Genomic DNA, 24,411 nt, shown 5'->3' with positions numbered 1-24,411 from the left:
CTTCTCATAATATTCAGTAGATAAGAGCTGAGGTCAGTGACTCTGAACATCAGGCATACAAAAAAAAAATAATAATGTACTAGGCTCAGGGTCTCAATTTTAACATTTCCACTGCAATAGTATAAATCCATTAGGGAAAGCTGTAAGTCTGATTTTTAAAGAAAGCACTAAAGATTAATGCAGGCCATTGGATGCTATTTTCATTTTGATTTTGTAAGGCTAAGAAGGGAGCTATTTCATTGTGAAAAAATAAACCAAGATTTAGTAACCTACTCTGCAAACATTTCTTCCTCTCCTCTGCCCCGTGTTCTTTTTTTTATAAAGAAAGTCCCTATTTATTTGGTAAGTTCAAAATGGACAAGCTATAGCGACATTTTTTATTTATAATATGTATGTACATCACATATACTCTCAAAATAAGGAAGCCAGGAGACTTTCAGATAAGCCCCTATCCCCAGCGTCTTATCTAAAATATTAACACACACCCTTGGCTGTAGGTCAAATGGCACAGGGTCTGACTATTCATGACACCACACAGTTTCACATAAATCGTATCCTGCCCCCTCAATTTGTCCTTCTTAAGCCCCAGATTATTTTGTATGCTTACTGCTCCATTCTTATCCACTGATACATCTCAACATCCAATCAAAAGTTATATATTTGCCTCAGACATGAATCCGAATGTTTGTCTCTGCCTGGCCTTACCCTCCTTCTGTCTGGCAATTTTTAAATTTCATTTTGATCTTAATTTCTGGAAACACTTTCCCCCTTTTAAATGGAGAGATGTTTTATTACCATATATTTCGGTGGGTAGATCTGTCCTTCAACTAAGCAGACGACAGCTTCAAGAAGTCCCTCAGAGGTTTGTGCTGCTGGAGGTAATAACACAGGTGGACTTGGAAGTGACATCAGGCAGAAGGCGTCCTCAAGGGTTCTCCAGCAGGCTGGGAAGGGAGGAGGAGACTGACTCCCCTTGGAAGGGAAAGATTGTTATACTCTGAGGCACTAGGGTGCTCAAGTTTCCCATTCAGTGAAAGGAAGCAAAACGGACTTGTTTTAAAGGCTTCCCTGGAGCCTCTGCAGATTCTGGTTTGGGGCCAGTCTTAGGGATCCTGTTAGATTTACTCTGATATTGAAATCAGCGTTATTAATGGGTACCTGACAAGTGAGCATCGTACGTATTTAAGGCGTATAACTGATGGAAGCCAGGTCTGGCGCATGCCAGGTGAGCACTCTCGCCACTGAGAAGCATCTTTAGCCTGAGGTTACGATGCATGCGCACCTGCACTGAAATGTGTGTCATCTCCACAATTCCCATGCTGCTCCACTCTCACACGGCTGTTCACCTTTCCCTTTACCATGACTTTTCTACTTCCCTAGTCTCATTTCTACCTTGTATCTCCAAGACATTTCTCACATAGATCAGGCTAGCCTCTGTCAGTTTCCTGATCATATTCAGATGCTGGTCCCCAGAAGCCAGGCAATATGAATGAGGTCCCTTTGTCCTTCTGTTGACAGCCTCTATGACAGCCCACCTTGCAGGGGATGGGGCATGTTCTACCCTACTGTCTGTCATCTTAGCGTTAACCCACCCAGCTCTCACTCTGCAGCCATTGGAATAAATTTCTGAGGAGAACAGGGGACTGAAATATCTCCTCAGATTCGACAGATGCCCGGGCCACACCTATCTCATTGAGGGGTATTGGTTTAATTGCAGAGTTGCATAGCCATCTGCTTTCCCCTGATGTGCTAAGCATCTGTGAAACTTCTTCCATTCATGTTATTAAGACTGGAGATTGCTCACATAAATGCCAGTTGGGAGCAGATTCTGACATTTGTCAAACATGCTTTTTACCTCATTCTTATTGTGGATCAAAGTCCTGTGTCAGTAGTTAGCCTTTTAGAACCAGAATAATAGATTTAATGGCTTGGGTTAATATCCCCATCCAATTGGCTTAGTTTTGTATTGTTCCTACTTATCCTTTTTGCTTTCCTAAAGTTCTTCTCCTCGTCTGACATTGCATAGTGGCCAACTGAATGACTCTCTATAATTAGTTTCTTTCATGGGCACTTCCATTGTTTGTTTCTGATCTTTTCTTTTTTTTTTTTTTTTTTGGTTCTTTTTTTTGGAGCTGGGGACCGAACCCAGGGCCTTGCGCTTCCTAGGCAAGCGCTCTACCACTGAGCTAAATCCCCAACCCCTCTGATCTTTTCTTACTACCAAAATATTTCAATCAAAACAATGAATAACTTGCTTATACACATGTAAATACATCTATAAGACATTTTTCTAAATATTGATGAAGCAAGGAGAGCTGCATTTTTTAATGCTAACACACAATTGCTAACTTACTTGTATATTACAACTTGCAGTTAGCAAGAAGTCATGAATTCATTGAAATAAGGGTTTACAAAATTGTCTAGAATGTTAAAGAGACAACACAACTTGAAATTAGGCAGTGCGTTTCTGATCTATGGCTTACTCTGGTTTGTAGGTCAAATATTTGCTCTCGTAACTCTTGATACTTTGTCCAGAGCAGAAGTGATGACCATGAGGAAGAGGAGTTGGTTTTTCCTTTCTCATTTGCTCACTATCTTCCCACCTCTCTACCCAAGAAGGCAACCCAAAACTGTCTTAGATATTGCTTTTCCAGAAATATTAAGTTCTGGAAATATTAAACACAGTATTTCACTCTCTGCAGCCTCCCGTTTTAACCTCTGGTCCATAAACCATGACATCAAAGACTGCATATGAAGAACTGTTGGGTAGGAAAATGATTGTGTGGGGGGGACTGAGGGGCCATGGTGAGATAGAAAAGGGTGACATATTTCTTTCCTGATCGTAACAGGATCTGCTGGTTTCCCTAGAGAACGGTTTTCCACCTTCCTAATGCTGAAACCCTTTAATACAGTTCCTCAGGCTGTGATGACACTCAAGCACAAAATTATTTTTGTTGATACTTCATAACTGTAATTTTGCTACTGTTATGAAATAAAACAGTTGTCCAGTGTTTCCGATGAAACTATGTTTTCCAATAGTCTTAGGTGACCCCTGTGAAAGGGTCATTTTATCACAACCCAGAGGTTGAAAAACACTGCCCCAGAGAGTGCTGTGGATAATATATATTCCCTTTCTGGTGACCTGTTTGACTCTGTAGAAGGTATAGGAAGATTCATAAGAAGACACTCATTGTTGCGGCTGTCTCAATGGTCAGAATGATTTGTATACATATATCAGCATCTTTTCTTAGACTTCCCTCCTATCACTACTCCATCCCTCCTCCTTTTCATATGGACCACCTTTCTCATAGGACCCTTGCTTTCATGCTGTATGTATGTACATATACGGAAATCTAGATGGGCAGCTAAACTGGTTCTTTATCATTGCTGTTATCACTGCAGCAATGAACAGGGTAAATATCTCAGTGATATGTTAAAATAGTTCTATTATTCTGTGGAAATGTAACATTTCAGGACAATTTACTTATTAATTTTTCAATCTGTTAATTTTTGCAAATATCAGTAAGCCCACAATATTAACTATGAAAGAAAATACACTAATTGGAATGATTTTATAACAGATTGCTGAGGTAGAGTATTTACTGACTTTATTCCATTTTCTTGGGGTTGGGGGGAGCTAGCAACAGTCTGTGTTTTCCTTTCCTGGCTATCTGAAATGGCCGGGATAGCACTGAGCTGTCCACAGCCTCAGTACCTCAGCAAACACTCTGCCACCCCTCACTGCCCTGGAAGCAAAAGACTCCAAAGATCTTCCGTGATGGCAAAGCCAGCCGTGGAATAGAGCCCTGTTTCTGAGCTCTGCTGGGAGCATGCTGAGTGAAGCATGCTTCATGTCCTAAGTAAGCAGATGTGTACTTCCTTTGGATTGATCTCTGTCAGCAGGTTGAAGACATAAAGACATACACAGGATTCAATTTCACTGTAGGTCACTTTACTCACCATTAAAAATAAGTTATTACATAATCAGTGCGGGGAGCCAGAAAATTCTTATTGGAACCTCTTAAGCTCATGAAATAAAAATCAAAATAGACACTCTGCTTGCTAGAATATGCTTATAAGTGCACCAAATTTGGTATCTGACGCTTCCAGACCTTGGATCCAAAACTGAGGGGTGTGTGTGTGTGTGTGTGTGTGTGTGTGTGTGTGTGTGTGTGTGTGTACTGGAAGCATATTGCCTCATGGCGTGGCAGGGGAAGAGAATGGAAGGAAGTTTGAAGGGTAGGCTGGGTATGGAACATTAAGATTTGCTGTGGGAATCTTCAACTGATTTCAGGGTCTGCTTTGTCCGCTTTCCATGTGTTTTCTCTCTTTGTAATCAAACGGGGTGGTGGTGGGTTTCTGGTATAGATCAGAAGATTCAGACTGATAAAAGTCAATTATTTATAAATGGTGTCAGTGACTCAAGTGCAGAATTAAGGATTAATGTTAGTGGGGCTGGGTACTAGAGTGGCATGGGTTGATTGAGGATGGTGACCACATAATGCAGAAAGCATAGAGATGAGAGAAAAGCAGAGAAGAAAAGCAAAGGACAGAAAGGATCAAGAGGAGTCAGTATAGGGCATAAGAAATGACACCACTCTCTTCTCTGTTCGCTTTGCAACCAGGAGTGCAAACCAAGAAAAGCCTTTCAGGCAGTTTCTATTCCCCAGGACACACCATCCTTAAAGGTGTCTTCAGTTGAGTTCTGAAAGGATTGCATTAACTGGAGATGTGCCATCACTTTCTGTTTCTCATCAACAAAATGACAAGGCCAGAGTCAAGCACCGCTAATGCTGGCCTTCCTTGTTAGAGACCTTTAACACACCTCTTACAGGCGATGGCAGCTTTAGGGAGGGTGCGTTGTGAATGCTAACTTGATGAAGACACTTTGACAGAATCTGACACAGAAATGTCTTTTGTTACTGAATTTCCATACCGACAAAGCGCCATTGAGAGATGACCAAGAGTGTCCTTTGTTGTACATTGGTACCACTGTAACAGTTTGGATGACTTACAGGAAGAAGAAAATTAAATTTACGCTTTAGTGAGAGGAAGAAGGCAGGCACTTTATTTGTTGCCAAGTTTTCTGATTCTTAAAGGTACATGCAGCAGGTCTGTTGGTACTGGCTTGTTATCCAAGCTCTGAAATGTGAAGATTTCAAGTTGAAGGCCACCAGGAGTGGCATGTGGAAACCTTGTCTTTAAAACAAACAAACAATAACTAAATACAAAATACTTCCAAGTCCTGGTAATTGCTAGGTTTTTCCATTCTTAACAAACAGGCACCATTGCAGGTGATTAATTTTACCTGGTGGTGAGTATGACTTAGTGCATGGGGCCAGGGAGGAGAGATGAGATATGATACATGCAGTGTGAGGACAGAAAGGGACTGTCTATTAGTGAATTAGTAAGAGTGGATCACAAAACATGGGAGAGGGCAAATTAGAACTAAGCATAATGGGCACAGATGTATGAAAATGCCAAAATATTACCCATTACTTTGCATAGTAATCTGAAAAACTAATAATAAAAGACTCAGGCATGCTAGTGGTTTCTGCTGAACAACCCTTGGCTTGGCCAGACTCCTCAGTTCCTTTCCTATGTTTGCACCATGAGCCTCATACTTGCTACTCTCTCAGACCCAAAGGCATCTGCTTAGGTTATCTGCATTGCTGATTGCTAAGGTCTTAGCTCAGTGACCCACTCTCAGAGAAGTGTTATGTGGTGTGTAAGGCACTCTGGAGACAAGCCTGTCCTCCATCTCACCATATCCATTTCCTCTCTCTCACACCATTCAGTTCATTTCTCACTGCTCTATCCCAATGTGAACTGATTCTTAAAAATGAATCTATCCTTTGAGAATTTCATACATGCATTCAACAATACATTCCAGCCACACTCATTCTGCTTCCCTACCTTATCTCCTCATTATCCTCACAACTACTTCTCCTACCAAATTTCCATCCCACTCACAGGTCTTTTTGTTGTTGGTGGTGTTGATTTGTGACTCATTTCGCCAGGGCTGAGCATTTGAGCATGGGTGTGGAACACCTACTGAAGCATGGGTGACTCACCAGTTGCTGACCTCTCATGACCTGATCATTGCACAGAAGAGCCGCCTCTCACTATGGTGCTTTAGGTGCTAACTTTAGAGTACATGACTGTCAGAGGACAACTTAAATGATCAGAATTATAGATAAAGAGTCATGTAAGGATGAAGGAGGAGGAGGAGGATGTTTGACGAAAGCCAGCCCAGGACCCACGCTAAAATAAGGAATCGTGAAGATAAGAGCATTAAGAGAAGCATTAAGGCAAGAGGTAACATTTTAAGCAAATACTTTAAGTAATACTTCAGGGTATTTCAGGCCATTGAAGACATCACTCAGTCTAGGCGTGAAGATGTTCCACCTAGTTTTTATTTTTGTTTCCACAAGGTAGCTTCATAGGGACTTTCCCCATCCTTTGATGTGCAGCACCGATGACATTGAACACGTGTTGATTTATCATCTGCCCCTCCCCCCGCAAGTGCTGTGATCACAGGTATGTCTTCATGCTGGGCATCCATTGCAACATTTTAAGCAAACAAAGCTCAGATTGGTCATTTTAGAAATACAGCATTGCTTTGCCAGATGCAGAAACATATTCCTTTCTTACCACCCTCAGTCTGAGATGGAAGGTTTCCTTCTGTCCAAGAATTAAAGAGATATGGAGGGAGGAAGGGAGGGGATATGAGAGGAGAGGGAGCATTCAAGAGGGATGGGGAAAAGGAGGAGAGGACAGATGGGAAAGGAAAGGGAATAGTTAGGAAGGAGCAGTGGAAGGAAGGGGAAGAATGGGGCATGGGAAGGGGAAAGGGAAGGAGAGGAAGGCAAGGGAGAGGAAAGGAAAAGAGAAATTTAGGACACCGAAGCTCCATTAGAGGTATATTTAATGTAGAGATGATATGACTCATAATTGAAGGTGGTGGGGTCGGAGAGTAGAAGCTAAGAAATGAGAGGTATTGCTAAAGTTAATTTGACTTAAGCAAAAAGTTAGAGTGAAAAAATATGTGATGGTTTATATTTTAAATCAATCCCCTTGATAAAGTATGGAAACGGTATCATTGACATTTGCCCAACCATACATGAAACTTCAAATGTCTAGTCAAGGGCTACTCTGCCGAGGATCAGCCTTAGCTTGAGAGAGGTTCCTGAGGAAGTGAATGGGAATGGTGGTCAGTGATGGATGCCAGCTGACAGCTCTGTGTCCTGCGTAAGATAGCTCTCTCTTGCAGACCAAAGCTGTCTTTTATTTGCATAAGCTACTTCCTTAGAAACTGTCTATCAGTTTAATCATTTACCTTTTGATCATCCCATGAATCAGCATTTTATGACCTTAGTTTTCTGACTCTTAGAAACTGATATGCACAACACTTTCTAGACAAATGAAGTATATATATTTTAGCATAGCAAATCCTCTGTGGCTCTTTAGGTACCTGTGGTTACCAAGACTAGAGGGACATAGAGGTTCTTTTTATGTGAGAAAGTTAGCTTTAAGTATAATACGTTTTATAATTTTTTTCAATTTAGTAAGCTCTTGTTTATGCTGATGCAAACAGCATTGTAGTTCACTATTGTAATTCTTATCTACCTCAATATGGTCTTTTAATCTTTGGATATTTTTCTTTTTTATCTCACTGACTTGGAAGATTATTACTGGAAAGTATAAAGCAATCCCAGAAAGTAGGAATATCATTAAACCATCATCTTTTTTCAGACTTTTGTCTGTCCCCAACTTCTATTTGAATAACACATATAACTCCTCCCCTAGGGAGTAGAATATCTGGATCAAATTTAGTTGTTGAAGGCTCCTGTGGAGGAGACCACAATTTTACTGCTAATATTATGTAACAATCTATCTGAGCCTTGTTTTTTAACTATTCCTTTCTCTTTCATGATCCAGGCTTTTTCCTCTATTAACCAAGTCATGCCTCCTTCCTTAATATCTTTCTGACTAAGCTGACTCATTCGTGTAGCTCCTTCTGTTCTTTCCAGTCCATTAAGGCTCCCTCATACAATTCATATTGGATCCTTATTTTTTGCATAGTTAAGATATTATATAAAAATAGCTATTATGCAGATTTATGTATTCTTGAGCTCATGTTTTCAGAGTTCTTTCCTACAGCCTTAAAGTTGCCCTGAAGGTTACACGCAATATCTCTATTTTCTTGACGATCACCAGACATTCTTGATTCCTGAAATTGTGTTATTTCTATCATCAAATCATTATCCATAGTAGGGAGAACATTCCACAAAAAAGGAACGTGAATTAAAATATGTACATTATTATGCAAACAAGCTTTATGCTGACAGCAGCCATCAACACTTAGAGAGACCCATGTCCTACTAGCTCAACTCCTGGGGTGAGAACCATGTCACACCATCCCTTCCACGGCCAGCAGCCATGCAATACTCAACATGATGAATTGGTCTTTATTTTTGTCTTGAAGTGGATTGGCGTTTTGAGATTAGACTGTACTTTAGTCTTTTTATCAGTGTAGATAGGGACAAATATTCAGGTTTTTTTTATATTGTCATGTTTACGTAGCAAAGGAAACATCACTGTGTTGGTCAGCCTTCTGCTATAGTAAGGAACACCATAAACAAATCAGCTGACAAAGAAAGAAAGGTTACTTTGGCTCATAGGTGTGGAACTCATGATGCCTCATTACTTTCATGTTAGCTTAGTAAGGCAAAACATCATGATGGAGAACAAGTGGTGAAGGAAAAAGCCAGTAGCTTGTAGTTAAGCAAAAAGAAAGAAGGGTTAGAGCCACGTTACCTTAATCTAGAGAACAATTCCAATGACCTTAGACCTGACGTCCCACCCCTGCTCTGCCGCTCTCCCACTCTGCCGCTCTGCCTCTGCACACACATTAAGCTCCATCTCCTAGAGGCTCTACCATCTTCCTATGGTGCATCAGCTGCAGGTTGAGCCTTTAATGATGTTAGAAGACATTTAAGATCCACATTATAGCATCACTATAGTATCATTATAGTTTTCCCATTTTTAATAAAGTTACAGAATCATATTAATACTAGGAAAGCAATACGTACATTTCCCATGCAATGTACCCCTCTCCTTCCCTTCGTCTGATGATGATGAGGTAAGGTCGAAGAGTAGTCGTTACTACAAAGGTAATTTACTCCCTGTTCCAGGGGATAGAATCCCAGCTTGGGTGACTCCGGTCAGATATTTAACACTCTTTTACACCTGGGAAATCATGCTGGTGTTAAGGGGTTATTGCTCCCCTATGCTGGGTGGAGGGTATTTTGTGTGACTGGACTCAGAAATAATGAAGAAGTTAGAAAAGAGTAGGTATCTTGGGAGCAGCATGGTGATAGATAAGGGGGAAGGAAGAAAGGTCTGACCACAAGAATGAACTTAGTATTACTCAGGGCACTAGGCCCTGGAGCTTACTTTTAGGCATTTTTTTCCTGGGCTGTATTCTACATGTTATACTGTCCCCATCAAACCATGGTATAATTAGTTATTAGTATATAGTTATGTTCTCTTTGCATGAAGATCAAAATTATAGTCTGGTTTCTGCTTTGGAAGAGGCAGCTGAGGGTGAACTTCAGAGGTAGGAGCTGAGTAGATCATTGGCTGAGAAGACAGCTTAGCCAGAACCAGTGGCAAATTGGGTTTGCAGTCCTTCAAATCTTCTGGGGCTTCTTGGCAAACAGACTGGTTTCTTGTAGTCATAAAAGCAATCAACTTTCCTTGCTTGTGAAATAGAAGTGTAAACTCTTGAAATCTGAAGAAGGAAAGAACACTCAGGATGCACAATTGTCCAAATTTCTTTTACAAATATACAGAATAGGGAAAGGAAACATCACTGTCTGAGATGCACAGGAGCACAGGTCTTGAATTTTGCAATATTTATATTTGCACAATGAAATTAGGGATAGACTCTAAAACTAAACGCAGAATCTAGTGATTTCTATGTCCCTGAAAGTATTTTATACATATGCATAATACTTATTTTACTAATTTTATGTGAGTCAAAGTTTTGTGGCATACACTTTTGGACCTGTGGCATCATGGCAGTGCTAAAAACGTTTTGAATTTTAGACTTGGGGATTGAGGATGCTGAGCATGTGTTATAAGGAGAAGCATTAAAAATACATTCACCTTCTATTTCAATGTACACTTTTATTCATGGTTGAAAATAATAATTACATATAACTTGTAAACTTATTCAGAATCAGTGTTCAGAGAGACATAAAATGTATGGGTTAAATGACATATTCTGATGACTATGGAATATACCATACAGGTAGAATCACAAAATATAAAACGAAAACTTGCGAAAACAAGTCCTGTTACCTGTATGTGTAAGAAAAACAAGACTCATTTTCCTACAGGCTACCAATATTATACAGGGAAGTTCTTGACAGAGTTCAATTATTTTCATTTACTTCACTTGGTAGCTCAAGAAATGATAGAAAAAGACACCAGTATACAGAGAAGTCACTTCACAGTGTTATGTGATAATAGAAACTCGTATTAATACAAAATATCACTTGAGGTTTTTTTTTACATAAAGTTCTAGAGCCAAGTTTGAGAGACATCTTGGTTAGCAAGCAATCTGAGAATTATTAAAAACAGATTTTCTTAAACAAGTATTTTTTTGCTGGTAAAACTGTTGACGGTTTAAAAGCAACTGGAAGTAGATGGGAGGTCATTTTAACAGCAGGCATGGAGGGAAATGCTTTGTCACTTCCACTCATCTCCATAAGGTGGCAGAGTTGTCATTACAAAGGTATTACAAAGTTGGCATCACAGAGAGCAAACTCACTGTTAGTCTCTAGAACAGTAGAAGGCTTCCGGTCATTTTTGCCATTTCAATATTGCTATCTTCATTCAACAACAGTACTATTAGTACCCAGTTTATCAGAAATAACAGCAGAGGAGCAGCACGGACCTCCAAGTACACCAGGGTTTCCTGCAGATTCCCCTGCTCTGAGCACTGCTTTCTCTTTTGCAGACATTTATGTCTCTGCAGGGTCTCTTCCACATCCAATCATTCCAGGCCCCTTGGTGGTACTCCCAGATCACTACAGAGGGAACTAGAGTGTATCTGTGTGTGGCTGAGGCGAGCATAATTATTTAGGCTGGTGGGGGGCTGTACCATGGTCTACCTTAATGAGAACTCAGGAGTGCGATGGGTTGGTTTTGGCTTATGTGGTCTGGTAACGGGTTCTTAGATCTGTCAATCAAGTCCTAAGTGCTAGGGCACTGTTTTCAAATATGGCACTTCACATATGCTCAGAGGGACAGGTGGCTTAGATCTCAGTGTCTTGAGCATCACAAAGTGAACGAGCAGTGACATCGAAGAGGCTGAGCTCTGTAAAGGAGGAAGTTTGCCCAAAGCTATGAGGATTTCTGCAGTCAGCTTCTCAAAGATAAATGAGACATTTGATCAGTTTTCACTGCCCCTCTGCCTCCCGGGTTGGGGGGACTTTTTCAAAACCAGATTCTTGCCAATTGTTTTTTGAAAGGATCTCAAGGCGGAAAAGGAAGGCTACATTTAGGCTGACAACATTCCTTACTCACAAGAGCTCAGAGTCTGTTGGGGAAGGGCGTTCTCCACACCTTCTTACAGGGCCCAGATGTTTTAGAGTGGTATTTTCATGAAGCTTTGCAGATTAATATATACTCCTAGGGGTTGGAAATTATGTTCCCCATTGACAGACTCTCTCTTATTTTGCTTTACTTCTCTAATAATTGAACAGTGCCTCACATCCATGAGATTCTCTGCAGGCTTGCTTTGAAAGAAAGGCAGTTACCACGACTTGCCACCACAGTTTGCATGGTGTCGCTTAAAGGAGTTCAAAGAACCTTGTGTCCCTTGGTATCTGCTGGTGGATTTAAAAAACAAAACAAAAAACAACTAAGTATGGCAGTGACCTGCAATAAAATTTCCCTATCAGTAGCCACTCCTGGGTAGTCAGCTTTATACACGAAAGGACAAATATGACTAATCTCGGAGTGAGAAACTTGCCTCAGTGAGCAGCTGTGATGGATTTTCTCTTATCAACTACTGATAGACTAAAAATAGACCAGGAAACAAAGATATTTGGGCAAATGTAAGCCACACTCCTGACACTGGCCTGGCATGCTTTGGGGGAACCCTCAGCTTTTCTGTAAAATGTCCACGGACTCTGAGAAGTCTGTGCTGAAGAAAACTATGTTGTTCCACCAAAAGAGACAATTTGGTAACTACAAGGTAAAGGGGAACTTATCACAGGGGATAATTCTCAGAAACCAGTATTAGGAACCTAAATCTCGCAAATCAAATCCTCCACCCTGGATAGTTTCTTACCCTGCTATGGCTCCTATGTGGGACACACATGGGAGATGTTCCGGGGTATAATTATACCGTGTTCTTTACCCAGTGTCTTTAGTGTTAGAGGTGCTAATGACCATGGGCCACCAAACACTCTGGAAATACATCCTACGAAAAGCAATGCCACATTTAAGAGGCACAGACAATGAAGGTCTGCGTGTGATCATCAGGAAAAAAAAATGCCAGCAGCCAAAAGTAGTGCATCTTATCTAGATAAAAACGATAATGGTTATAATTTTAAGACAGGTGGAAGAGAACTAAGGAGTACCTATTCTTAGTTCACACAGACATGATTTTAACTCACATCTGGCTCTATCCCAGTAGGAGTAAAACAGATTTGTAAAGCTATGCACTACTGCCTATAGACTCTGTTACACAAATTTTTACATCACATGTGTACATCTGCCGGTGATTCAGATTTTTATATTAGCTCCCTCCCTGCGTTCTCTCAGAGGCAGTGTGTTTGCCAGCATTTCTGCATTATTCTCTGCAGTAGCTACATTTTATGTTTCCTGCTCCTTAATCTGCTGGGTGCTTGAGAATTACTTTATTAACACAAATCCAAGTTGTCTTTTAATTAGGAATAATAAATACTAGGCTGGAGAGCTTCCCTCTGAAGAGAACTCAGGACTTTCAGAACACGGAATATGAAAAACCTACCGGGAGCGGCCTAGACCTTTTTGTCTGTCTTTTGCTCCTTGGTTCTGCTGTGTGTGCAAGAGGTTGCTAGGCAGCAGCGTTCTTGTCATATGTAAGAAGTCTCAGGGAAATAACCCTACAAAGTCAGAAATTTGTCATTGTTTCCAGCCCAGGGGCTCTTGCTGGGAACTCTCACCTACAAGTTACTAGAAGAGGATGAGAAATTGCTTCGTTATTCTGTCAGGCATTTTGCTCTAGGAACTGATGTGGATATTAATTCCCACTCTCTTCACTTCAGGGTTTTCCCTCGAGGACGCCAAAGTGTTTTGAAGTGTTCACACCCACGTTTCCCTTGAGCTATGTGAAATGGAAAGAAAAAAAATGTAACATCTACATCTTTAAAAGAGAACGAGGCATGCTTTTATTGCAATTATTACTGATGCTAATAATACTCTGTGCTTCTAGCCGCATCTGCCGTGTGGCAGCGCAGATCCCCAGCAGAATTTAAAGGAAAACTCTCGCTTTCTTAAAGGTTGTGTTTAATTATTATGCAGCTCCTTAGTTATGGGTATGGAAATGCAAGGATCCTGGGGAGGAAATCAAGGAAGGTAGATGGCAGGGGTCCCTAAACAAAGGAGAAATAAGCAAACAAGCCCAGGAACGTGCTGACATCACTACCCACACTTCCTACTTTGGCAAGGATTGAGTCAAAGCAGACCCCACAGACTTAAGTATTTTCGAGCCAGTGGAGGGGCTTTCATCTCTGGGCATATTTCAGGTAGTTTGACATCTGTCATCAATACCTTTCCTTGTGTTCCTAAAAAGTCTAACAGTTGCCAACTGATGTTTTAAATCCACTATATGAAGCATGTGGTTTAAACACAATGAAATGAACTAATGAGCCCTCTGAAAACTAAAATTAAGTAAGCCACAAGAGTAAGAACTCAAGAGTTGTAGTCTCAGAGACCTAACTCACAGGCTGGGATTGTGGCACCGGCCTTTAATCCCAGCACTCAGGAGGCAGTGGCAGGTGGGTGGGTGTCTGAGCTCCATGCCATTCAAGGATCTCAACCGAACCAACAAACAGAGATATTTAACTTACTACTCCATACATTATAATTTGTATAAAGCACCAAGCCCTGTGAGTGGTGGGATCTTAAATGCATGATAAAGATGAAAAGTTATGGAGAACCCAAATAAATGCCTATGCATATCGGATGAATAAATGGATCTATTATTACAAACTGTTTATAATTTTACCCCCTCCCCCCGGTAATGAGAAGGAGAGTCTGTGTGACACAGTGAAGGAGCTGGAAAGCTGGCTCGCAGCATTACCTCTTTCTGTTATCTGTTTATTTATTTACGTACTAATGGAACTGGGGATTGAACTCTGTGCCTCACATGTGCTGGGCAAGCACTCTACCGATGAGTTGTATCCTCAGTACCTGTTTCTAGTCTCAAGACCTGAATTCAATATAATAACTTTGATTACTGGGCTCTGACTTTGATATGAGACCGCAGGTGGTCTTCATAAACTATTTTGTAAAACTCTAGGCAGCGAAGATGCTTTATGGTTAGAATTTAAGATGGCAGAAAGAAAAGAGTGATCCCCGTTGAGCAAGGGAAGATGAAACTGTAACAAGCAGTCAAAAAGTGGCTTTGAGCAAGTTATTAGCACGTTCACTTCCCCAGGACTGCCATCCAGCAGTTGAAAGTAAGCTGTCTGGGTGCTGGCTGGTGAACGTAGTGTGCAGGTTGTTCCGAGCACACAAAATTGTGTTTAAGATGCAAGCGAAGAGAGCAGACACAGGGAGACCAAGCTGGTCTGTCTCGTGGAAAGCAAAATCACAATCATCTGTACTGGGATCTCAGGCCTTCTTCTGGTGTGCATGAAGACAAAGTACTCATAAACATAAAATAAAGAAATGAATCTTAAAACATAAAACAAAACAGAGAGAAAGCAGTGACCTGTGGTCAGGGATTTCTAATTACAACACTCCCCCTCCTCCAGAAGACAAAATGAAGTTGATAAAACAAGCAAAACAAAACAAACAACAAGAAAATGGAGAGAATACTAATGTCCTTAGGCTAGCGATTCTGCTAAGAAAAAAGGAGAGGCAGGTGATGGAGAGGAGGACAGCAGCATGTGTCTGCTTGCCAGTAGCCCACAACCTGAACATCCAGAGCTATGCAGATCTGCATCAAATGTCACCACAAAACAGTCAGCCACTAAAAGCCTGGTCTGTAGGGACTCCATAAAAAGACAGACGAGGAATGAATGTAGAGGAAAGAGGCTACACTGATTCACAGATAAAATAGGACACCTGGTGATTTCACCTCTGTGACCAGCCTCAGTATTCTCCTCCTCAAATGGGCATAGGGAGACACCATAGGTCTTTCCAGTGCTATGTGTTTAGCTTGCAGTAAAAGGGCATATACTCTTATGGGTGTATGCACCTGAGTACAGGTACCTGAAAAGGTTAAAAGGGGGAGTCAGATCCCCTGGAACTAGAATTACAGTTGTGAGCTACCCAATGTGGATGCTGGGAACTTAACTTGGGTACTTTGTAAGAGATTCAGGCAAGTGACTCAACATTGAAGCATCTTTTTTTGCCTCTGTGCTTATATAAATTTTTAAAATGACATCCTGCTATTCCGCTCAAGCTGGCTTTATACTTCTGATTTCAAGCAATTCTTCCACTTCAGGCTCCTGAGTGTTAGAGTCCAGCTCACATAATCATTTTGAAGATATCTGTTGTATGAGCTGCATTTGGAGGCAATTTATGCTAAGAAAGACTATGAGAAGCACTCTTCCATCTCCAAAATCATTTTTCTAGAGTGTTCTTAAATAAGCAATATCTGGAGCACACAGTCTAGGAAAAGGGCACAGTGAAGTCTAATGATAACATTTTTATAATTTTTCTCAATTTTAAGTTTCTCAAAAATGTATTTTGTTTTCAAGAAAAAAAGTGAATAGAGAGTTCATCCAACTTAAAAAAATGTACTCTCCCCCTCTCCCCGCCATTTAGTTCTTGTAGTACTGGTAATGGAATCTAGGGTCTTGGCTTCAATGATAGTCATGTGCTCAACAATGGAAGGACCTCTCCAGCCACCTTTTTAAACATTAAACTTCACAGCAACAACAACCTCTTTTTCCTCCTCATCCTCCTCGTCCTCGTCCTTGTCCTTGTCCTCATCGTCGTCGTCCTCCTCCTCCCCTTCTCCTCCTTCTCCTCTTCCTCTCTCTCCTTTTCCCTCTCCCTCCTTCTTGTCTTTCTCTTCCATTTTTAATTTTTGTGAAAGAGTCTCACTAAACCACCTAGGCTGCTCTCAAATCTGTGTTCATTCAGCCTCACCCTCCCATGTAGTAGAGGTTATAGGCCTGTGCCACCATGCTTGGCTGAGCTCAATTTTAACCCAGAGAAAAATAACAGAACAAAAATGGTCAAATGAAAAGAAACTCAAAGCGAATCCATGCCAATCAGGAACAAGACAAGGATGTACAAAAATCACACATTGTACGTTACCATTCCTAATCCACTTTCCTAAGCACTGAATACTCTAGGTACTTGTTCAATTAAATAGCAATAAAATAAAGACTTTATTGATCAGTTCAGAAGATGTTGTGCAACAGAGTTCAACTGTTTTACAGTGGTAGAATTAACCTGTTGGTGCTGTTATATGTGGACTGAACCCTGTTTTATACTGGCTTTTTAAGTTAGAGTCACTGCAAAAGCAGAAAAACCAACATACTTTCTACAGAATTAATGGAACACTGGACAATCTAACATCATATATTAGGTTTTCTTTCTGACCATAAAGACCAGAAAAGAAAGCAAGAAGGAGACAGTTTTATTTCATTGAACTAATGACGATATTTTCGCAATATTAGAAAGTATATGTCTCTTTTTTGTACAATCTATAATAATTAAAAATTGAGACCTTCATTTCAACAAGATGGTGCTCTTGAAGTATATGCAAAAGACAGCTCAACATTCTTCTATATGTGTTTACTAGTTTTATATGGATAGAATATCATCTAGAATATAGGCTCTAGTGCCCAGCATTTTTTGCAACAAAGTTTGCTGTAGACCAAACTTTAGTAAATGATGTAAGTAGGCATGCCCTAAGTCAACTTCTGAGACTTGTCCTTAAACAAAAGAAATTTCATTCTCTTTGCCTTTCTTCTCTTTCAGTTCCCTTGGCTAGAACTAAAAATCCAGACATAAGCTTCAGCAGTCATTCTGAATGTTGTTATGATTTGAGAACCATAGCCACAAAGTATGAAGCAGTAAGAGGTCAGGCTCTCTAGGAAGCTCCCATGCTGATCTCTGCTGATGGTGTCTAGAACTTTAGAATATGAAGAGGAATGGACACCTCTCTTAGTTAAGCTGCTGTCGTTTCATTGTTAGTGTTGTTGGTGGTAGTGGTCGTTTGTGGTACAACTTAATTGTAAAGTAGACTCTCTGGTTATTTATAAAAGCAGATACTATGAGGGAAACCGAAAACCACCCAGATCATCAACTTCATAAGACTATTTCTTATCAGCTCTAAAGAGGAATGAAAAGGTGCTTCAGTGTTTTCTCTCAGTGAAACAAACAGAGCCATTTGACCAAAGGAGCAAACTGGCATTATCCAAATCAAGATGGCGTACCTTCCCATTTCCATTCTTTCAAACTATTCTTCACTCTGCTCCTTCTTTGCTGCTCTTCCCCTCCAACCCTTTATTCTTTTAACTTATCTCTCAAGTTCAAGCCAATGTCCATTTGGATCCTTTGAATATTTCATTTTTTTAAAAAAAGACATTTACCATTTAATAGGATCCATGCCTGTTATATGAATGCAAGTTCAAGGAAAATGGTTAATTCTCCGTGGACCTGTGTAAGCTCAACAATGGTGCTAGAAGTTCAACAGTCACTGAGGCCAGGGTCCCCCCAGAAGCCAGTTTCTATGTCCTGTTGCTCACGAGTATCAACAGAGTCTAGAGAAGCCTGGTCGAAGGGCAGTTCCCAAAGACCCAAGTTTGTATCATTTCATTGGGCAGTAGCTTTGTTCACGGCTTACGGCTAGTTCAGGAACATATTACGCCATCCTGGAGCTAGTTGATTAGCGTAGAAATATCTGTATTGAGCTTGTTTTTATCTGAGCTGCCTTTGGCCAGTCCATAATACATCCTTTATTTGTATTCTTTTCCTACTTTTTTCATTCAGTCCTTGAAAGAAACCTGATACTGTCTCGGGCTAAAATGTCAAGTCAGAACTCTAATCAATCTGTAAAGTTTTTTCCAAATTCCTTATTAAAGTGACCTTCACTCACAAGTGATAAGCATTTGTTTTAAAAACCACACACCCAGAATGTTTTCCATAGTGAGACCATTTTGGGAATGTAATTTTTAAAATTAGGATTAAAATGAAGGTCTGTTTAATCTTGGCAAGATTCTAATTTTCAGAGACAAAAAGTATAATTTTGTTTTTTGTTTGCTCCTCGATTTAATCATGACCGCTTCTCTTGGCTTCACAACACACATTTTAGTTGATTCTAAAGACACATTTCCCTTATCAGAAATGATCTGTTTCATTTGATGGAATAGGTAGCCAGCCATCTTGTTGTATCCTGTCGGGTTGAGTTACTAAAAGAAAGCTGCGTCTTTTATTTGGGTTTATGCAAACGGCAAGACTTGTTTTACCAAAGAACTGTGAAAATGAGTCAATATTTTGCTAGAACCAGATGTCATGCTCTTCTCTCAAAACAAAGTGAACCAACCACATTCAAGGTTTAGAGAAGTATGAAGACTTTTTTTTTTTTTTTTTTTTTTTCAGAGACACGGCCTCTCCCTTTCTATGGCAGTGAGAAGAAGGCTAAGATCATTGGAGAACACACTCTTACAGTTTTTGTCTGATGTGGACTGCCCCATGCCCAAGACAGTCCATGTGTGGAAGTTCTCTAACCCATTTATCCTTCTGTCTAATGTTTGCTGGCTTTGGAACATGATTGGATGCCCCCATAAGTAAGTTGATGGCATCCTAGCTCCAGCATTGCTGCATAACATAGCAGGATGGTCCAAGGAAGAACAAGTCATTCACTCAAAAGAAGGCTGATCATGGAGCCAGGTTGGCCATGACTGACAAGGCTTGGTGCCAAGGTGGTTCTGTGATAAGACTTGGTCTTTGTGTCATTCCTCTTCTCCATGGGCTCCTCAAATGGGAGTTCGATGGCACCACCTTTAAGGTTTTAAGAGCTCCTTGTCAATTCGAGGTGACTGCATTAAATTCTGATAGTTAGCAGACCCATGGAATCTATGTACATAAGAGGGAGAAGAGGGAACAGAGAGACTTTCACAAACATACAAAACTTTGTACCAATTCCAGTGTCCTTAATTAATTCAAGGGTGCCTTAGAGATATGCGAGCAGGCAGTTGGTCAGCGATGCAGTTAAACCTCAGCTGTGAGAATCAACTGGAAATCAACGGATTCTTATCAATCTATTTGGCCACGTCACAATGGCCAGATATTTGGTAAAAACCAGTTTGCATCAGCAGACTAAGTGAAGCACACTGTAGTTTCTAATGTCATATTTGTTGGGGGTCAACAGCATCATGGAGACAGATGGAAAAGGGGCCAGAGGAAGGATCCTAAAGTGTCAGACATGTTCTGTATTTTGGTCGAAGCATTGGTCATTCAGTTTGTACATTTCTCATTTTACTCATAAAATCTATGCATTTCACCGTACATGTATTTTATTTGAATCTAAAAAGCCCCACAATTGTGATACTTTTTCCACGATGAACCTATTTTCCCCCTTAGAAAATTAGGGTTCTCACTTAATTTTTTTGATTATTAGGATCAGTGGGAAAAAAAAGAAAAATGGATGTAACTCAAGCAGAAATATTTTCATTACAGATTTCAGTAGTGAATTCTGCCGCATTTGAATGTTCCCTTTGAATATCCTAAAAGTACTTGGCTACAGATTTATGGCGTGATTTCTGTCCCACAGCCCTCGAGCTGTATGTTTAGGTCTGACATCAGTGCTGGGAGTGAAACAAAGTGCAGAAAATACGAACCTCACTGACAGCCAACTTCCTGCATAGTGGAAGGGTCCCCACTCATCATTTCTGCTTTTGCATTCCATCATAATATAAACACACACACACACACACACACACACACACGCACACACACACACACACACACACGTGTGTCTCAGAATACGACAAGAACAAGAGATGCATGAATCTGCAAGGTTAGATTGCCAGAATATTGTTGTGGACTCTTTAGAGATTCAGAACAAAGGACTCCATGTTTTGTCTGCGTCTGGTACTGTTGAAGCGGTGGTCTGTGTTCAGTTCGAAAGTTGGATCCAGTCTTTGTGTGATCTGCCACAGGTCTACCCTTGTGTCTGATGCCCATAGGCAACGTCTGCGTACACAGATCCGTTAGCTTAACAGGGTTCAGTGGCCAGCGACCTGGATGTCACAGTTCAACAACACAGACAGTCCCCTTAGAAATGACTTGGAGAAGATTTTCACAGATTTTTTTTTTTCATTTTGCATGCCTCAAGTTAAATTAAGAAAAAATTAAAAACCATTTTTTTTTTACAATTTACAAGTGCTCATATAAGATGACTTAAAAACAAAAACAAAAAAATACCCACCCAAGCACCCAGAACGCATCTAGCAAACAACGCTAATGTTAACACAGGCTGACACCAAAGACCTCGCAGCTCCGTGTTCTCTGGTCGGCAGGGGGCGCAGTCCTGCTGTCTAGGAGGAAGGTGACGCTGTAGGATCCCCAGAGCTAGAGGCCAATGGTGCTTTGTTCCCTAACTCAAGTCCAGGAGCCGCATTTCAGAGTCAATGTCATTACTTATTTCGACCTGAAAAAGAAAATATGAATTGCTTTAAAGAACACCAGCGCTGATAAATGAAAAGCCTGCCCCTTTCTCCAGGCCTTTTGAAATGCAAAGCAATTTAGGGTGGGCCTGCTTCTGTCTGACTTAGGAGCGAGGAAGGCCGAGGGCTCAAGCTCTTCTGCTTTACAGAGGAGCTTGTGGCAGTTCCGATAGGGCAATAGCTGACAGTCACAAGGCTGTGGGGTGACATGGACTCACTCTCTCAGGAGGGAAGGCAGTATGTATCTCCAGTTTACTAGCCATAGTCCCATAGCCTCTTCATAATAGAGGTCTTAGTCTGAGAAAAATCATGAACCTGGCTCCCTCACCAACATCTGTCCTGAAATGTACAACATTACATATCCATTTGCCTTGGCCACTGTGCCTAAATATTTGGGGGGGGGGAAGAAACAAAACAAAACGTTCCCCTAGCCCCACCCATATAAAAGCCTATTCCTGGCAGCGTCTTTCAGATGAGATTAACATTTCAGTCCATAGACCAGGTAAATTATATCTTTCTCCACAGTGTGGGTGGACATTGTGGCATCATTTGAAAGCCTCAGCACGCAGTGAGGTTTCCTGAGGAACTGGGGGTTCTCCTGCCAGATCATTTGCAGCATTGACTTGTCCCTGTTCTTCAGTCTGCTAGCCTCAGCTGCAGATCGAAGACATTCCAGGTTCAATTACTACATAAGCCAGTTTCTTTACATCTCTACCAACTCTTTCCTCTTTTCTCCTCTATCCTTTACCCTCCCCCTCAACTCCTGCTTCACTTCCTGCTTCTCTGTCTCCTTCTTCCTCACCAGTAGCACCCCTACCAACCACCGCCAATGTAAATTTTGTCTGACCAACCCCCGAAGTACTGCAACCCTCCTGTCTGAGTCATTCCAGTCTCTACATTTTGAACAGAGTGTGCCCATAACTCCCTTTGCAGCCTTTGGAATACATAGATCTGAACGAGTGCTCATAGTCACCGTCAACTTTAGCATCACCCCTGCATTGCCAGGTAGAGTGTCTTCGCACTCTCTATCTCTCTCCTCTGAAGTCTTAGCTGGTCTAAACCTTACACTCCTTTGACAGCCCAGGGAAAACTGGCTTCTGTACACTTCTACTCAGGTCACCGCGTCTCATCCTGCTACAAGAACTCAAGTGAGTTGTATACTTCCCTAATGTGCAGCTCATGGGCACTACTGACACCGGTGACTCTCTACCCTGTCCCTCGCAGTCCTGTGAGTTTTCTCTTTCCAAAATAATCCTAAGCACCCGACAAATAATACAGAGGTCGTTTCACATTACTTTCACATCCCTGTCTAGACACTTCTCTTCCATTAGTGTAGTTAAGTGAGCGACTCGATCACTTGGAATGGACTTTTCTGTCATAGTTTGAAATAGTTAAAACATCTCCAGCTTTCTACTTTGCTCTTTCTGGTGTCTCTCTTTTCCGCACAAATGGTGTTTGCCCCTGCACAACCCAGAAGGCTCCTGGTCATCTGGAGTTATGCTGCAGTATTTACTCCGTGCTTCTGTTTCTTTGGAGTCTGAATGGCAAGGCTCTAAGTCTAATCCTTTCACTCTGCGTTTTAACAGTGATTTGCATGGGGAGATAAAGAGATGTGATTATAAAAAGTAACTTCATAACTTCACACAGTCTTAAGTTAGCAGGAAGAGGGCAGGTTCTAAAGATCGCTTCTCTGTGAACACATGAAGATGGTCTTAAAGAAGTGGGTAAAAGCAGGAGCTTCCTGTATCTAGTATATGGGAGCCAAGGATGCCACTGGATAGCCCTTTCACAGTGGAACAGACCTGACACAAGGAATTACCCAGCCCAACACAGTTTAGAGGCCAGGATGACCTGTCTGACTATAAGAATCTATATGCCTGCTTGCCTGCTTACTTTTACCTAGCCTCTACCACCTTAGTTCTTAATAATATTTAATATATTTCATATCTGTATTGATCCAATTACCTAGAAATGTTTCATTATAGTAGATTTGTTGAAATGGTAATCCACATTGTATTAGACCATTAGATCCTCAATCTATTTAAATTATTAACAATTTCTCATAATTAAATTTTTTCTGCTTAATTATGGGCATCTAGATGTGGCCCATGTTACTATAATAGAGTGGTTCAAGGTCGGGCTTGTCTTTACACACAGGCGTCTGGTATGCATGCATTTCTTACATGGCACAGAATATCTGGCAGTCCCACTTTTAATGTGAGCAATAGGTCTAGGTATTGATTTTGGATCTTTAAACTCATGACTCTCCCTGCTTTCTTGCTCTTAAATAGGTGTATGCAGAAAGTTTAAAATGGCTCGATTAACCCAGCCTCCCAAACACAGAGCACAAGCAGATGACAAAACAATGATGCTAGTTCAAGGTATTCCTGGTAGGCTCGCAATAAGTTCTCTTTCTACTTGTTTTCTAAGTTTCTTGGTGCTACATCTGATGAGTGTGAGTGTGTGTGTGTGTGTGTGTGTGTGTGTATGTGTGTGTGTGTGTGTGTGATCTGCTCTTGCTTCTGTTAATTCTAGTATTGTTTTCCCACAGACTTGGTATAATATTTTTAATGTCATACAAACCCTGATGGTGGAAGCAGAGGAAATTTCTACAAACTGTCTTCTGACCTCCAAATGTCTGGCATAGCACATGTGCAACAAACACCCCCCAACACACACACACACACACACACACACACACACACACACACACACACATATACACACACCACACACACATACACACACATATACACATACACACATACACATATACACACACCCACACACACACACACACACCTGCACACACACACACACACACAAACATACACACACCACACACACAAACCCAAAAACACACACCACAAAGACACCAAACCTGTCACCCACACAAACACACACACACAGAGAGAGAGAGAGAGAGAGAGAGAGAGAGAGAGAGAGAGAGAGAGAGAGAGAGATCTAAAGAACTGGTCTTTGAGAAGGTGTAGTGGCGTGCCCTTTTAATTGCAGCACCCAAGAGGCAAGAGTGTGAATTCTAGACCAGCATGGTTGAGACCTCACTGTGCTAAGACCTGGGATTCACACACAAAGTGATTTTTAAACAATGGATGGCTGTGTAACGTGAGTGGAGACTGTATTCTTGACCTTAATGCTCTGTAGACAGATAGAGAAGTTGAAAATGACAGTGAACAGAAATATGAGTTTGTACAGTAAGATGTGGTCCTATATTTTGAGCATGGTAATCTCTTCAGGTGGGTAAGAATTTGGTTCTACAGAGTTCTAGGAGCAGAGAATCACCACGTCGGATGAGAGGATGGCAGAGTCCCCAGAGAATATTGGATAGTTGACTGATCCTTAGTTGTGGTGACTACATTGGATTTGTTTTGTTGTTGTTGTTGTTGTTGTTGTTTTTTAATATATTTGTAGTGTTGGTGATAACCTTCTTTTCCAGTGAGGAAAGGGGCACATAGCCTATTATGGTGATGAA

At 41.0% G+C, this 24,411-nt stretch overlaps 1 protein-coding gene across 2 annotated transcripts in view; it reads right to left on the bottom strand.

The window, feature by feature from the left end:
• Positions 1 to 20,548: 20,548 nt before the first annotated feature.
• Nkain3 (sodium/potassium transporting ATPase interacting 3) overlaps positions 20,549 to 24,411 on the bottom strand; it is a 614,865-nt gene continuing 611,002 nt past the window's right edge. For both annotated transcript variants that reach the window (XM_032905295.1, XM_032905301.1), the window contains one exon: positions 20,549 to 20,902. In XM_032905295.1, the coding sequence (XP_032761186.1) occupies positions 20,849 to 20,902 (54 nt within the window). In that variant the 3' untranslated portion in view covers positions 20,549 to 20,848. The remainder of the gene's footprint in view (positions 20,903 to 24,411) is intronic.

This window comes from Rattus rattus, chromosome 1 (assembly GCF_011064425.1).
Source record: "Rattus rattus isolate New Zealand chromosome 1, Rrattus_CSIRO_v1, whole genome shotgun sequence".
Classification (NCBI taxonomy): domain Eukaryota; kingdom Metazoa; phylum Chordata; class Mammalia; order Rodentia; family Muridae; genus Rattus; species Rattus rattus.
This window is presented reverse-complemented; position numbering and strand designations above follow the sequence as displayed.